Here is a 17,072-nt window from a genome sequence, read left to right as displayed (position 1 = left end):
GATGGAGCAGAGGGATCAGGTAACTAAGGGGATGGAGCAGAGGGATCAGGTAACTAAGGGGATGGAGCAGAGGGATCAGGTAACTAAGGGGATGGAGCAGAGGGATCATGTAACTAAGGAGATGGAGCAGAGGGATTAGGGTAACTAAGGGAATGGAGCAGAGGGATCAGGTAACTAAGGGGATGGAGCAGAGGGATCAGGTAACTAAGGAGATGGAGCAGAGGGATCAGGTAACTAAGGGGATGGAGCAGAGGGATCAGGTATCTAAGGGGATGGAGCAGAGGGATCAGGTAACTAAGGGAATGGAGCAGAGGGATCAGGTAACTAAGGAGATGGAGCAGAGGGATCAGGTAACTAAGGAGATGGAGCAGAGGGATCAGGTAACTAAGGAGATGGAGCAGAGGGATCAGGTAACCAAGGGGATGGAGCAGAGGGATCAGGTAACTAAGGGGATGGAGCAGAGGGATCAGGTAACTAAGGGAATGGAGCAGAGGGATCAGGTAACTAAGGAGATGGAGCAGAGGGATCAGGTAACTAAGGGGATGGAGCAGAGGGATCAGGTAACTAAGGGGATGGAGCAGAGGGATCAGGTAACTACGGGGATGGAGCAGAGGGTTCATGTAACTAAGGGGATGGAGCAGAGTGATCAGGAAACTAAGGGGATGGAGCAGAGGGATCAGGTAACTAAGGGGATGGAGCAGAGGGATCAGGTAACTAAAGGGATTGAGCAGAGGGATCAGGTAACTAAGGGGATGGAGCAGAGAGATCAGGTAACTAAGGGGATAGAGCAGAGGGATCAGGTAAGTAAGGGAATGGAGCAGAGAGATCAGGTAACTAAGGGGATGGAGCAGAGGGATCAGGTAAGTAAGGGAATGGAGCAGAGGGATCAGGAACTAAGTGGATGGAGCAGAGGGATCAGGTAACTAACGGGATGTTGCAGAGGGATCAGGTAACTAAAGGGATGGAGCAGGGGGATCAGGTAACTAAGGGGATGGAGCAGGGGGATCAGGTAACTAAGGGGATGGAGCAGGGGGATCAGGTAACTAAGGGGATGGAGCAGAGGGATCAGGTAACTAAGCGGATGGAGCAGAGGGATCAGGTAACTAAAGGGATGGAGCAGAGGGATCAGGTAACTAAGGGGATGGAGCAGAGGGATCAGGTAACTAAGGGGATGGAGCAGAGGGATCAGGTAACTAAGGGGATGGAGCAGAGGGATCAGGTAACTAAGGGGATGGAGCAGAGGGATCAGGTAACTAAGGGGATGGAGCAATCAGGTAACTAAGGGGATGAAGCAGAGGGATCGGGTAACTAAGGGAATGGAGCAGAGGGATCAGGTAACTAAGGGGATGGAGCAGAGGGATCAGGTAACTAAGGAGATGGAGCAGAGGGATCAGGTAACTAAGGGGATGGAGCAGAGGGATCAGGTATCTAAGGAGATGGAGCAGAGGGATCAGGTAACTAAGGGGATGGAGCAGAGGGATCAGGTAACTAAGGAGATGGAGCAGAGGGATCAGGTAACTAAGGAGATGGAGCAGAGGGATCAGGTAACTAAGGGGATGGAGCAGAGGAATCAGGTAACTAAGGGGATGGAGCAGAGGGATCTGGTAAATAAGGGGATGGAGCAGATGGATCAGGTAACTAAGTGGATGAAGCAGAGGGTTCATGTAACTAAGGGGATGGAGCAGAGGGATCAGGTAACTAAGGGGATGGAGCAGAGTGATCAGGTAACTAAGGGGATGGAGCAGAGGGATCAGGTAACTAAGGGGATGGAGCAGAGGGATCAGGTAACTAAAGGGATGGAGCAGAGGGATCAGGTAACTAAGGGGATGGAGCAGAGAGATCAGGTAACTAAGGGGATGGAGCAGAGGGATCAAGTAAGTAAGGGAATGGAGCAGAGAGATCAGGTAACTAAGGGGATGGAGCAGAGGGATCAGGTAAGTAAGGGAATGGAGCAGAGGGATCAGGAACTAAGTGGATGGAGCAGAGGGATCAGGTAACTAACGGGATGTTGCCGAGGGATCAGGTAACTAAAGGGATGGAGCAGGGGGATCGGGTAACTAAGGGGATGGAGCAGGGGGATCAGGTAACTAAGGGGATGGAGCAGAGGGATCAGCTAACTAAGGGGATGGAGCAGAGGGATCGGGTAACTAAGGGGATGGAGCAGAGGGATCGGGTAACTAAGCGCATGGAGCAGAGGGATCGGGTAACTAAGGGGATGGAGCAGAGGGATCGGGTAACTAAAGGGATGGAGCAGAGGGATCGGGTAACTAAGGGGATGGAGCAGAGGGATCGGGTAACTAAGGGGATGGAGCAGAGGGATCGGGTAACTAAGGGGATGGAGCAGAGGGATCGGGTAACTAAGGGGATGGAGCAGAGGGATCGGGTAACTAAGGGGATGGAGCAGAGGGATCGGGTAACTAAGGGCATGGAGCAGAGGGATCGGGTAACTAAGGGTATGGAGCAGAGGGATCGGGTAACTAAGGGGATGGAGCAGAGGGATCGGGTAACTAAGGGGATGGAGCAGAGGGATCAGGTAACTAAGGGGATGGAGCAGAGGGATCAGGTAACTAAGGGGATGGAGTAGAGAGATCAGGTAACTAAGGGGATGGAGCAGAGGGATCAGGTAACTAAGGGGATGGAGCAGAGGGATCAGGTAACTAAGGGGATGGAGCAGAGGGATCAGGTAACTAAGGAGATGGAGCAGAGGGATCAGGTAACTAAGGGGATGGAGCAGAGGGATCAGGTAACTAAGGGGATGGAGCAGAGGGATCAGGTAACTAAGGAGATGGAGCAGACGGATCAGGTAACTTATTTTCAATAAAGGATGCTTTGATTTTAATATTTACTTTATTTAGTGTTGCATCATGGTCAAGCATGTCAACTAAGGAGGGACAGATAGGCGTATTACACCTGAATGGGAAAATAGAAATGGGTTCTCTGGATGTCAGACAGATACTGTTCATGAGCAACCTCATCAGCAAGAATGCAAAGCCCGCCCCCTTCCTATCCGTTTCTCTCCTCACACTCCTAGCACACAGTGTGAGGTCTGAGCCCCTGAGATTGTTCAGTGGTTGTCGTCCAACAATGACCACAAAGACACGGCACCTGCTCCGCTGATTATTTCAGGATCCTCCAGAACAGTCCAGGCTGAGGACCTGTTATGTCAACACAGTAAGTAGTCTGGTCTCTGACCCTTCTTGCATAGGCTTGGGTACTAAAGTTATCATCCCTATCAGCAGCGTCTACCCTTATCTGCAGTGGGGACCTTTGGTTACTCAAATGCAATGCTGGGCTGCAGGAGAATGAGGGATAATGACCAATACCACAATTTTTGGGCATTAACCACCCAATGTCACACACCATTTGGACACTGGCAATGTCAGAACTTAGAGGGATTCCATCCTGGGGAAGCCTGGCGACCACCACGTTGGAAAGTATTTTATCTACATACTAATCACCAACTTTTTACCCCCTCCATAAATCTTCGTCCGCGAAGCCAAGCCAAAGAATCACCAACTATACAGACAATTCAGTACAGACATTCAGTGAACAGGCAGGCTCATTGTTCTAACTTGTGTAAGAGGTAAGCACATTGAAAACAAAAGCTTATGGTCAAGGTGACTTTGTCAGGCACTTAAACTAGGTTTGCAGTCTGCAGGGTGCAACACTATTGCAGCAGCCAGGGTTTGAATGCAGCATTGCCTGTAAAGATTTTGTATGTTCTCCGCATGTCCGCATGCATTTCTTCCAGGTGCTCTGGTGTCCTCCCACATTCCACAGATGTGTGATATAATGGGTGTATTTGGGTGATGAAAGCTCATAGGCCAGAAGGACCTGTTACCATGCAGTATCTCTAAATCATAAATTGTGGTCACAGCATGTGGCAGATCTCAATGAACCAAACCTTTCCAAACAACAGACATCCCATATATCGAGATTCAAGGATGAGAATTGCTCCCTGAATACCTGCATAAGTTTTAATGTCAGAACAAGTCTTTCAGTTGCACCATCCTATAAACTTGGCTAATTTAAGGATCTTTCAGAGACTGCCAAGCTTTGTGAAATCCGAATCTCAATGAATGAAATTCAGTGGGTAACCTGCAAACTGTTTCTGTTGAATGCTTCTTCGGGTGTGCAAAGTTAAGAAGGAGTTCCTACTGAGGTAATGATTTCCAAAACACCATTATAATTTCAAAACAGCATTGTGCGCTGAATGATGTCACAGATATACATTCAATGCACAACAAATCCAATATTAATGTGTGTCTAGTCACAGTAAATAGGCACCAAAGCAGATGTGGATGTCTGATGTCTCAATGAAACTAAATCAAATACCATATTTGATGGCATATAAGACTCACTTTTTCCCCCCAAATTGGCTCAAAAATATCCCCCTGGTCTTATATGCAAAGTTCAAATTAAGATGATAATGGTGTGTAAAGCCAACAGTGATAATTATCTCTGGGACCAGCATGGGGACCGGCAGCAGACTGCCAGGAGAGAGCAGGTAGTGGGACCAGCACGGGGACCGACAGCAGCAGTTTGTTTTTATAAAATGTTTTCTGCTATAATGAAGCTGCTTTTGTTTTCTCTTGTAAATTACAGCAGTATTATTATTAAAAAGATTTTTCTTGGTGTCCTAGTTGCATGTTTTGTCCTGCTTTACTGTAGCTACATCTTTCAATAACATTAAATGCTTACCTGTAAATACACTAAAAAAAATTCTGAATATTCCGGACTGAAATGAGGTGGGGGAATGGGTCTTAAATGCCCATGGGTCTTACACGACATCAAATACGGTAGATTTTGTGTTCACGCGTCCCCGTTTTTCATGATTACTCAAGTCCCTAGACTTCATAACGACCTATCTGTGGAATAACTTTAATATTGTTTCCCAAATATATGAGTGGCAGAAATCATTTCCACATGATTTCCTAAGAAAACAATGAGCTTCAAATGTAAATGCAGTAAAGATTATTTTGAGCCATATCAAGAGGAAAGTATTTGATTCACCATAACAGGCAAAGGAAAATGGCTAGCACAACAAATTGTCGTGAATCATTTTTAAAATTTAACACAAAATGTTGAAATTAACTAAAATACCCAAGAACATCTTCCTGCAGAGCAATTGTACTCTTCTCATCATCTTGATGTTACTGTTGTTGACGTCTCCTCTCTCTGTGTTAGTGCCCAGAGATTCACTGGTCCCACGAGGATCAAAGCTTCCACCAAGGCTTCAAGGTTCCTTTTATTATCACGTGTCAAAATGTAATGTAGATGATAGGCCAACATTAGTCTGTTGGTTTGCGGAGGAGCTAGTGGAGTTGTTCAAGTGAACCGGTACGGACTTGAAGGGCCGACATGTCCTGTTTCCGTGCTGTTAACGGTTATGTGGTTAACACTATTACAGTGACCCAGGTTTGAATCCAAGAGCTGTCCATAAGGTATTTGTACGTTCTCCCTGTGAGCTGCATGGGTTTTCTCCAGGTCTCCCGGTTTCATCCCATCCTCCAAAAGCGTACGGGGTTAGTCTTTTAATGAAGCATAATTGAGCAGCACAGATTTTATGGCTCAGAAGGGCCTTCTACCATGCTGTGGCATTACAATTAAATTTAAACTAAATTAAATGTATTCAGATTGTCTTCATAATTAACAAAATGTAATTTACAAAAAGGTTTCATTTGTGATCATTCCACCATGTACACAGTTATCTTCTTTTCTGCATACCCAATTATTTTTCTTAGTCTTTATACTCAAAAATATATCTTTTTAAATGTTCTTTTTCTCTCCCAAGAGTAGCATTCATTGTGAACAAAAGTTTCACAAGAGCATTATGGTTTACCAGCTCTGGTTTTAACTGGTTCTCCTCCTGCTCACCCTCCAACAAGCGTGGAAGGCAACCAGGAAAGAATCATCTTTTTATTCCCCATTTCTCTCCATCTAAACAGGAGTCCTGAAGCCAAATCTTAGGTGTCACCAGAGCCAAGAGTGTCTTGGCAAGAAAACTCTACGTAAATATTTAGACTTCATTTGCTCTTGGCAGCTCCATTGGTTCAAATCTGTGCACTTCAGATAATACTTCTCCTGTTAGCTTGGTATGAAAAAATATATGGCATATCATATTTAAAAAAATTAATAAGCACTCCAAGAGAAAGGCCCAAAGTATTGAGGTAACTAAATCATTGTTTATCTCCAAAAAATCATTTTGGGTAGTTCATCAATATTTATGACTGGGGTGAGTGTGCATTCAATGGATTTTGCTTAGATATCTGCTGTAAGCACAGACAGAAGACTTCTCAGCAAAGTCTACTGAACCTGGAGGTCATACATTATGCATTGGGCAAATCAGGACGTAATTTAGTGAGATATTCACAATTCAGGTTCCTTTCAAATGTGTTTCTAGCAATACTTAACAGATAAAAGGAAAGAAAAGATATGCTAAAGTCAGAATTTTAAATCATTTTAAATAGAATTTCTTGTAAATGGAATTCAAAACAAATACTCATCAGGTTATCTTGGATAACATACCTGAAGTTGCCATCCACCGTTTATACCCGATACAGTCCAGTCCTGTTGGTGTACTCTGGGATAAGGTAAGAAATTTCAAAGGAATGTCTTTGAAGGTAGCAGAGAGAGGTGACAGGAGGGAAAATCGCATTCCAACCTAAGGGAATGATGAAGAATTCAGTACAGTTGTATGATCTTAATCATCAATTAGTTCAGTCTCTGTCCATGGATGAAGCTTGATCCCTCATTAGATACATGGATAGTCACGAATCAAATAGTCCATTCACCCGAAAAGAAAAACTTTCATCAAAATACTGCAACCAATCGTTTAACAAAAATAATTTTGTTTTACAGTTAACAAAGTTTATAATTAACAATGTTGAACAAGATGCTATAGAGAAACTTAATATCTATAAAATGATTATTCAGCTATTCTAAAAGATTAAAAGTGGACTATACGCAATACTTGTGGGTAATCAGGAGAAATACGCACTCGTGTCAGGAATATCTTATGACTGGAAGAATTTTGGTGATCTTTACCCAAAATAAAGGAAAATAATTCAGAGAGAAAGGTATGAAGTGAAACAAATCCCACAGATGAAAAGCATGAACAGTTATAGAAAATCAAGTTAACAGTAAATTGACTTCCCCAGCGAATTGGAGCACAGAGGGAACAAATTGAATTTGATTGGAGATTCATAGATGAAAGACGAGTTCAGAATTGATATGCCTGCTTGATTACATTCCATGAGTAAGGAGAGGTGGGGGGGGGGGGGTTGGCCATTCAAGCTTCAAACTTTAAACCATCTATACAAAGGAATTTTGACAATTTCACTCGAATAATGAACAGAGGAAATCGTCAATCAACATAAATCACACCATCAATAGCATAATCACAGGCAAACACATAACCCCAAAAATATCAGGTAGATATAAAGATGCTTCTTTCTTGTTTGTTATGACATAATATCAACTCAATGGTTGGCGATGGGAGGAGAGCAAAAGAGAAGAGGAAGCCAAGATGTTCAGTAGCAGGCAAACTTTCCACATGTACTCTACGCAAGATGAAAAGTTATTTGACTTACACAGGATCTTTTGAGAGCCATGTATCATTTACACGTTTTCTGTGGCTGGTACTTCATATTCCCTCAGATTGCTTATCACCAATCTTCTAATGTACTTCAACAGCCAAAGAAACATAATAATTTTGGCAGGAGAGTGACACCCTAAGGTGAGACAGCCAGACTGAACCCAGAGCCAACCATGAAATGAAGGGAATGCAGAATACAAATGACTGAGAGGACAGGTTGTGGAGTGAGGCATCCAAAGACATAGAGCTATGAAAAGCAGGTGAAGGGGTGAAAGCGGCGGCAGATCACAGTACTTCAGAGGACTCGATGCTTTATCTTACTTCATTGCAAACCTCGGCGTTGGTCCTGCCATGGTTGGTTCTGCTGTTCTCTAGGTCTGCAATCAACTTTCTCCGCCTCTTCCTTGCTTCTTCCAGCAGCAACTCGTCTGAGCTGCATCGTTTGTAAGGCAGCAGACATAACTCTCCTGTTTCATCCTCACTGTCTAGTTTGCATTTCACTTCATGTTCCGCACGACCAAGTAACCAGACCATCTGCCCAATATCTGACAATGGGCGTCGCCGCAGGTGGTTCTGTTGGTGGCTCCTCAAGACTGTTGGGTTCGTCTCCTGTGCTGTGTGGGTTGGATGCTTACTTACTTCCTGTGTGGCAGTGCCGGGTAGAGAAATGCGTCAGATCAAACATTCACACAATGAACAAGCACGCATGTGACACAACGATGTAATATGCGGCAACAGGGGGCATGATAAAATTTCAGTGCCTTCAAGAATATCAGAATTTATATACTTCTTGCTATGGACTTGCCATACGCGGTGAAACATTTTGCTTGTAAATGTATTAGAACAATGAAATTTCTATCTTCCCTTCCCTTAGTAGATGGCAAATCAAATAAAACATGCAGGTATTTCTTTCCTACTAAACACTTCAGGTTGTAAGCACGTCATTCGGGATGAAAAATTAATATCGTAATGTCACAATCATAATTGAAGAAATATGGTTTCTTACCCTGATCCTGAACAGTAATTGTCATTTTTAACTACTTTGGTTCAATTATTATGGATGAACATAAATTCACTAAAACTTGTTGTGATGGCTATTCTCTTTATGAGGCTTTTGCATCTTGCTGATGTGTAATTCAATATCATTTCTGACTCAGGAGTTTCAAAGAAGATGCCTCTAACACACATTGTTCAAAGAGGAAATGTTTGGAAGGCGAGGGAAATTTGAGGAGGGGTAACCTGTATCACTTACCAGCATCAGGTAACATTGGATGAATTTAATTGTATATTCATTGTGCGTTATTAATTATGTTATTTTAAGACATCAATTGCTTTGCCTCACGCATGATATAAAATTACTGAATTTCATACTGCATTTAACAAAATTAATAAGATAGGCCAAGGAATGCACCAATGTCAGCTAAAATACAAAGTACAGAGGTTACTATGAATGAACACGATTGACTTTTTAACCCACATTAGGAATCGTTAATTTGCTGTAAAGTTGAAGCAGATTGATTCCTGGTGCATACTCCATGTGCATTATATTAGAACTGTCTGAATGGGTAGGTCTAGATCTATGTCCAGAGTAAATGAACAAAATAAAACCCTTTTTCTGGAATTAAACCCATCTGATATTGCTTAATATATATTTCAAGGTTGCTACAGGCAAAAGTTCCCTCCATCTTTAATCGATAATTTTATCCAATAGTTACTGGAGTCAAACATGCTGAACACTATGTACCCCTTGCACTGACTGTCGAGTGGATAGTTCAAGGAAATACTGAAGATTTCTTACACTGCCACCTGCATTTCCTCATGCAAATCCCAACAAGTTTGGGTTTCCCCACATGTGAGTGAGAGCCTGAAATACAGAAGTCTCAAACGATCTATCTGTTGCAATTTCTCTTGCTACGCTTCGACAATGGATTCCTCAGAGTGCACTGGTGGAGAATAAAGTTGGGGAAATCCCCCATCAGTTTTAGTGGGGCAATCTGCTTAAACAGCCTGTGAACAAAAAGGCACATTCGATTACGTTTTAATTGTTTGAGTTTATTTATATGGTTTTAATTGATTCTGTTTCTCCATTTTTATTTTAAATGTGAGTTGAATGTTTTGGTGCTTTTTATTGGTGGTGTAGTTTGATTAACATGTGTGGATTCAAAATGTATTTTTCAGAAACCTTTGATTTTGACAGTTGGCTAAACAAGTAGGCCTTGCTTGCAGGCTATCCAAGTTTAATCAACACTTTTATGGGCTGGGCTTCTTTGGTCCCATAAACCTCACAATTCCGTTCACACATGAATAGACATGGACATGAAAAGGTTATGGGTGCTGCTGATCACATAATTCAGGCCATATGGCTGGTTGCAATTAATGCAAAAGAAGAGTCTCTTTAAAATAAAATGACCACAGATTTCCTGCAGTTATTTACTATAGTTGCCCAGTAGGCGGTAGATTCACCATTTCAAAATCAAACGTCATCCCTATTTTTAGTCCAGATTATCATGATTATTTGTTAACATTCACCTTTAGAAATTAAGCCACTTAAAACTTACTTTGTTATTCTGATCCAATTGAAGTCGGTTCGAAAACAAAAGTATTTATAATTATAGATTATTATGACCTTGGAACAGTTTAAGGGTCTAGTTACTTTTCTCAGGGTTCATTCAGATCAGCTCCACTCCACACACATTGATGAATATTGTGAATTCTACAGAGCATTAAACAGAGGATTCTACATAGTCACAAATGATCCTAATGTAGCAGACTTTCTTGGAAAATGGTTGTGAATCTGTCACCATAAAGGAGAGATACTTTAAAAAAAAATCAAAATCATTATTTTATGCTAATATTTAGTTCAGATGATTTTTATTCTTCAAGGGGAAGGAAATCCTACTGATAATTGAACCAGTTTTAAAATTGGAACTACTCAAATGCTCTTCACCAGAGAGAAACAATAAGGTGATGTTCACGTCTTAGAGGGCAATTATAGGGTAACGAAAGGAAAAGAAAATTACGAATTCTTGCTGAAGAGGATTAGACAGTTACGGTAGCTCCCAACAACTCATGAACACAACATGAACATAAATAGTTACTCTCTGGAAACTGCTCCATGACTGAGCTAGAAACCATGTCGGATATGCAAGGGTGAACGACACTCATGCCTGGCCAAATTTTGAGAGAGGCACAATTAGATGCAGAATTGTTGCTATTAAGTTTCATTCCTGAAACAAAAGATTTCTAGACTTCAAGCACTGAGATGAAGAGTTCAGGAAACCTCATTGCTGGGCCACATTGCTGTTCTTTTGAAAAGAACTTACCTCTAGTTGACAATTACCCTGCCTCTTCTTCCAACAACCAATGTGTAACCTGGACCTTTGCTCTGTTTAGTTCATTGGCACATTAAAAGTTCAGGGAGTTTCTTATTGGATATTTCAAGTTTCAACCCAACATTGACTATTTAATTTGCAAGTTTAAAATGTGTAGTCTCGCAATTCTTTCTGCACATTTAAGTTATCGGAACCTTTACGTTGGCTTAAGTCATTATTAAAATTTGTTTCCTTCCCAATTATTTCATGATTTCAAATGTGCTGTCAAAACATCATGAGGTGGAAACTAATAACAAATATTGTGGAAAATGGTTGGAAGACTATAATTTTTGAACCACTCACCTCTTCTTTGCCAATGTCAATTACTGAAGATGTGGTATTTAGATTTGTCTGTGATTGACTACTAATTCCACTGTCCTCTTTCTGGCATTCATAATTCAGAGATTGCACTGAAAGAAGAAGATTTCCTCTTGGTTTTGATGTGGTTGGCCTTTCAGGGCTTTCCAACACGCCATCGGTTGTCCTGCTGGAATCCAGGGAAGTCCATGAGGAGGTGCTACCTCTGTTGCTGGAGCGAAAGCTTCTCCGAAAACTTGACCTTGGACTTTGAGGTTTAGGACTCATGGGCCTTGCAGGGAAAGAACCGTCAAAGCATTCTGAAATCACACCAGGCCTATTCCAAGTTGGGCTTATCTGATTCATTAAGGTGTGCGAGATAGACTGATTTGCTGTGGCTTTGAAGCCATCTTCAGTTTCCAAACTACTGTTGGGCAACAATGCAAGTCTTAATCCATCTACTGATGTTCTTTTTGCTCTTTGCTCGGCTATTTTCAGAACAGGATCAGAGTCACAAGAGCAACTGGAAAGCTGAGCTATTCTTGACCTCTGAGGTGGTGAAGGTGATGAGGATACGACCGGGTGAGCACTGTCAACCTGGTCCATTGAGATTCGCCTTGCGTATTCACTGTGCACCTGTGACTGGGTCCGTATGAATGGATTCTCCCCACTGCTTGTACTTGAAGTGCTCGATGGGTTGGATCCCTTTGTAGAATCTGACTCGCTCAGTCTCATGAACCTTTTCCAGGACATGTGATTTGACTTGCCATCATCACCTTCAGCTTTTTTATGAGATTTTATGGCATTTTTTCTTTCTCCAGATTTTGATTCAAAGAAAATGGAAAGTGATTTATGAGCAAAAGCTCGCTTCATTCTATTAAGGCTGTCGGTACTTCTGCTCCTTTTGCAACTGCCATCTGCTGTAGGTGATATTTTGATGCTTTGATCCTCTGCGTTGATGTCTTCTCCCTGCACAGAGTCTGTGTCCCTGTCACGGAAATCATGACTGTTTTCTGCCACTCTCTCAAACTCTTCCATACCATCTACATTCCGTAATCCATCAGAGGCAAAAGTTCTACTCCCAATTTGATTTGACTGGCTGCAATTTACAAAAACATCATCATCTTCATCCGAACCATCTAAAGTTGGACATTCACCCTTGAAGCTGCCTCTGGGATGATGAGGCAGATGAATTTTATAGCTTGGGTAATGCACTTTATACGCTGGAACACAATTTGCTTTGCTCTTGGTTTGTGTTTTATTCTCATTCATATCTCTTGCCTGTTGCCTCCTGTTTCTTTCTTTGCCGACATTTTCAGTTTGACATACTTGAGTCAAGGATTTGTTTTTTCTAAACGATGTCATTTTGGTGAAAACTGAAAATTTTGAGTTTTTGAGAGAAGCAGTGAAGGAGTTTAAAGAGGACAAAGATCCAAACCAATCTTCTCCTTTCGCATTTGTCTGCCTCTGCAGTGCTTTTTGTAAGCTGCTCGTACTTCCAAATGAATACGTCCTTTCCTCGAGTTCCTCACTAGTTGTACTGTTACCATCTGTATCATAAACACTCGGAGAAATATCATTGGATTCGCCATCTAATGTTATAGTCTTTTGGCTGCCATTTACACAATTGCCTCGATGTTCATCCGGCGTTTTGTCATAATTCCTGCTGTCATAACCTTCCGTCTGCAGAATGCCAACCTCCGCAGGTAGACCTATATATCTTTGTGAATCTGCAGTTCCAGAGTCTTCTAATTTTTCCTCCAGCAGACGATCAGTTGCCTTTGATTCAGCATCATATATGCAGATCAGATTGCTCTCCAAACTGTTTTCAGGAACTCTGCGAACACTCTGTGATCCTATCCCATCAAAAAAGATTGTTCGTTTCAACTCAGCATCAGGTATCTCCTTTTTAATTACTTCAGTTGTGGTACCTAATTCTAGGGCGTTAGTCATATGTGACATTGACAATCCTTCATCAAAATGGTTCCTTGGTTCAGTCTTTGAAGTAAGACATGTCTCTCTTGGTTCTATGGAAGTTTGAGCAGTACAATCACTTATTTCTTCAGAAGAGACATTGGGGATATCACTTATCCCAAAGTTTTGACTTGTGATTGTTTCAAATGCTGAAAACAATGCATCTTTTTCTGAGACTTCCCCTGTGCTTTGTTTAATAAGTTGCTCGATCCCCTCAAGTGTACACACAGTTTCTTGGCCAGTGAGATCAATAGCATTTCCCCAGCTGATACTCGTCTCTTCAGGACAGATTTCATTTGCTTCTATTGTCCTTTCAACAAAAGCACCAGTTGCCGTGCCAGCATCCTCACTGTCTGGTCTCATGTCAAGAGGACTTTCTTTTGAATCTGTCTTGGCATTAGCTGGAAGTGTGTTTCCTCTGTCCTTCGGAAAGTCAGTCTCATGTGTTTCTATCCTTCTAACCATTGGGTCAGTGTATGAATAGCTGTCCCCGAAAACTTGTGTTTCAGTGTTCTTTTGACATGACAGATGCGTCTCAAAATCTCTACCAAAATGTTGGCATTGGGCACGTTCTGGTGATGATAAATCAATGATTTTCTGCTCTCCAGTGAAATCTCCCTGCGACACTACTTGAGTTTGTGAAAAAATCTGTGTAAGTTTCAATCCACTCTCTTCAGAATTGCCCGCATGTCCTTCCGTGAAATTACCACTAGTTCTTAGTGTTGCTACTGCTGCTTCTTCGCCAGTCTCAGATCCTGTCTCAGGGGAAGCTACTAAAGTTCCTTCAAAACCAATGTCAACAGAAGAACTTATTGATTCCAGTTCAATTCCAGTGCCGTTGTTGTGTATACCTTCTTTAAAAGGAATTTGCTCAGTCTCTGGCCAAGGTGGAAGGAATCCCTGAGTAATTTCTCCAGATTGCAGCTCAAGTGAATTGCAACAAGCTGACCTTCTTTCAACAATCGGGTCACTTACGCTTGCTGTTACACCAGGGGAATTTTCACTCAGCTCTTGATATGCCGATACTTCATGGCTGGTTGACTCAGATTCAGGGACTTCATTAACACCTGCATATCCCTCTGACTCTCGAGAAAACACAATTTGTTCTAATTGGCTTTCAACAACAAATCCAAGTTGGTGAGAGGTTTCTGGACTCGACTTCAGTTCTGCTAGTTCATTCACTGGACAAATTAGAGCCAAAGCTATTTCTGATTTAGATTCATGAGCAGTTCCACTTCTTTCTATCTTCGGACAACTACCGTCTAAATCGAACAAACTCTTTTCCTTTGAATATATCAAGGTTGAGGTGTTACTTATTTCAGATGTTATGCCAGGGAAATTCTCAGCGCAGTCTGGTTCTGTTACAAAGGGAGTTTCAGTGAGATTTTCATCTGTATCCTGGGAAACCCGGACTGATTCTGAATCTGAAATGAGCCCATCAGAAACTATTTTGGCATCTTCATTGATCACGATGTGATGTGGTTCAGTTTGAAATGGGATTTCATTTAAGTTTGGCTCTGAATTCAGAAAAGTCCTGACAGGCTCTGATTTAAGTCCTGCAAAAATCTCATCTGATTCAGGATTTCTTTTCATCAAATCCGATTCAATTTCAGAGGAAAATTCACTTAAATCTTTGTCTGTATGATGCAAAGCCCAGATTGATTCTGGTATAGTTCCACCACAAATTGCATTTGACTCAACAATGGGGACATGCGATTTAATGTTGAGAAGAATTTCACTTATATCTTGATTTGTTTGCACAGGAGGCCAGAATGGATCAGATTCAAAATCACCACTATTTTCTCTTGATCCTTGAATGGTTCCAATGGAATCTGGTTTTCTTTCATTGTGAATTAGACTTTGTTCTTGATGTACACTTGGAGAAGACCAAATTGATTTTGATTCCGCATTTCTTTCACAACCACATTCAATGGAATTTGACAGTACTTCAGAGAAAATTTCACTAACATTCTGGTTTGTATCCTGAGAGGAGCAAATTGTTTCTAGTTCTGATATAATTCCATCCAAGATCTCATTTGTCCCTGGAAGAGTTTCAATGATCTCTGGTTCAACTACAACTGGAATTTCACTTCTGCATAAGTTGATATCAGGTGGAATCTGGATTGACTTGGATTCTGAAACAATTGCAGGAGAAATCTTATTTGTTCCAGGACAAACTACAGTGGAATCTTGATTTACATTTGTGGGAGTTTCACTTAAATGCTGTTCTTTATTCAAGGAAGACCAGCCTGTTTCTGTCAATGAGATTTTACTTGGATCTGGTTTAATTCCACTGGTCGTATGATGTAACCCAAGACTAATTACAGCAGGTTCAGATTGTTTTTCTGAGGAAATTCTTGTTGGCTCCACTGCTTCTGTTGAAAGTACATTTGACTGTACACTACTGTCCAAAGAAATTCCACTTAAAAATGCATCTGTTTCAGTGTAAATCACAATCTGTTCTTGTGTAAGCAGAGAATTTTTATTGGAGTCCCATTGCAACTCAGGGCAACAGACGTTAGCATGTGCTTCAATAGCAGCATTTAATCGTTCTTCTGAACTAGAAGATTTTATTTTATGTTGTGTGTTTGTTTCTAGAGAAATTGCACATTTTTCCAAATTAAATACATTAGAATGCTCAGTTGTTTGTGGTTTTGATGAAGGAAAGATTTCATTTGCCCCTGCCTCGGTTTCTGAGGAAAGGTCACATGGTTTAAGTTCTGCAGCAGAATTGACAACACTTTGCTCAAGGCAACTGCCTAACCTTAATGCAGATATCTCTTCTAAAATGTCATTTAGCTCTACTTTTGCCGTTTGTCTATCTCCGTTTCTCACCTGTGAATTGGAGAATGTGCCTTGAGGCTCAGAATCTCTAAGGAAGGAAGTTGTACAAGTCCTTACTTGTGCTGCATGCAATGGCAATGCATCAGAGGAAGAAGTGATGAGCTGCGATTCACTAGATGCATCAATTAGTCTCTTCAGGTCATTAGAATAAGCATCAGTTGTTTCTACTTTTAATCCAGGGGCTGTAACAGAAGGTGTAACAGTCGGCTCCAATGTTGTCACACTTGTTGCTGGTGTTTCTAAGACACTTTTACTTGATCCAAATGGTATAGCTGCAGAAACTTGGCTTGGACTTGAAGTTTCTTCCTCTGAACTGCTTTCCTCTTCAGATTCACAGGGATCCGAAAGTTTTTCTAGGGATTCTGAAACCTAGAAGAAAGGAAAGGGATGTTCTTACTTAAATGGATTAATTCAATAAATATGTTATATAAACATTTTGAGGAGTAACTTTGCCAATTATGCAATACTCCCACAAGTGAATTATGACTCCTGCTTAATTTATGACAGTCACAGAACAATGATATCCCAGCCCATCTACAGAAAGTCAGAGATTTAAAGGCATGGCCAATGTATTGTTTCCCAGCCTTTTCATTCTTTGAATAATTACAACAAAAATACTTTTAACATATCCAAAGGAATGCATTGCTATGGTAGGTAGCTGTACACCTTAAGGCTCTCCTCCCAGTCATAATTAGATGCCTATCATGAGCCAGAGGCTTTGGAACAAAAGCTTAGATAAAGAAGGAAATTGTTAAGGACATTTTTCAGGTAGGAGGCATGAAAACATTTTTGAGGAGTGAATGTCACAAACTTGAGCCTTGAACACTGTTGACAAGGACAGGATATGGACAAGAGGTCAAATCTGAATGATTGTTAAATCGGAGAAACAGATTGTAAGGCTGGTGGAAAGAAAATAATTGAGATTGAAAAGTCATGAAGGGATTTGATTTTAATATTGAAGGACTCATCAGTTGAGTGTCTGTAAGCCC

The 17,072-nt window shown here is 41.4% G+C and overlaps 1 protein-coding gene across 1 annotated transcript in view; it reads right to left on the bottom strand.

Annotated features, from left to right (window-relative positions):
* The window catches only part of LOC138742308 (uncharacterized), a 141,572-nt gene extending 125,124 nt beyond the window's left edge, over positions 1 to 16,448 (bottom strand). Inside the window, 3 exon segments of the mRNA XM_069896563.1 lie at positions 6,529 to 6,664; positions 7,919 to 8,239; positions 11,272 to 16,448. Coding sequence (XP_069752664.1) covers positions 6,529 to 6,664; positions 7,919 to 8,239; positions 11,272 to 14,832 — 4,018 coding nt within the window. The 5' untranslated portion in view covers positions 14,833 to 16,448.
* Between the last annotated feature and the right edge of the window lie 624 nt (positions 16,449 to 17,072).

The sequence above is a fragment of the Narcine bancroftii genome, chromosome 9 (assembly GCF_036971445.1).
Source record: "Narcine bancroftii isolate sNarBan1 chromosome 9, sNarBan1.hap1, whole genome shotgun sequence".
Lineage (NCBI taxonomy): Eukaryota > Metazoa > Chordata > Chondrichthyes > Torpediniformes > Narcinidae > Narcine > Narcine bancroftii.
This window is presented reverse-complemented; position numbering and strand designations above follow the sequence as displayed.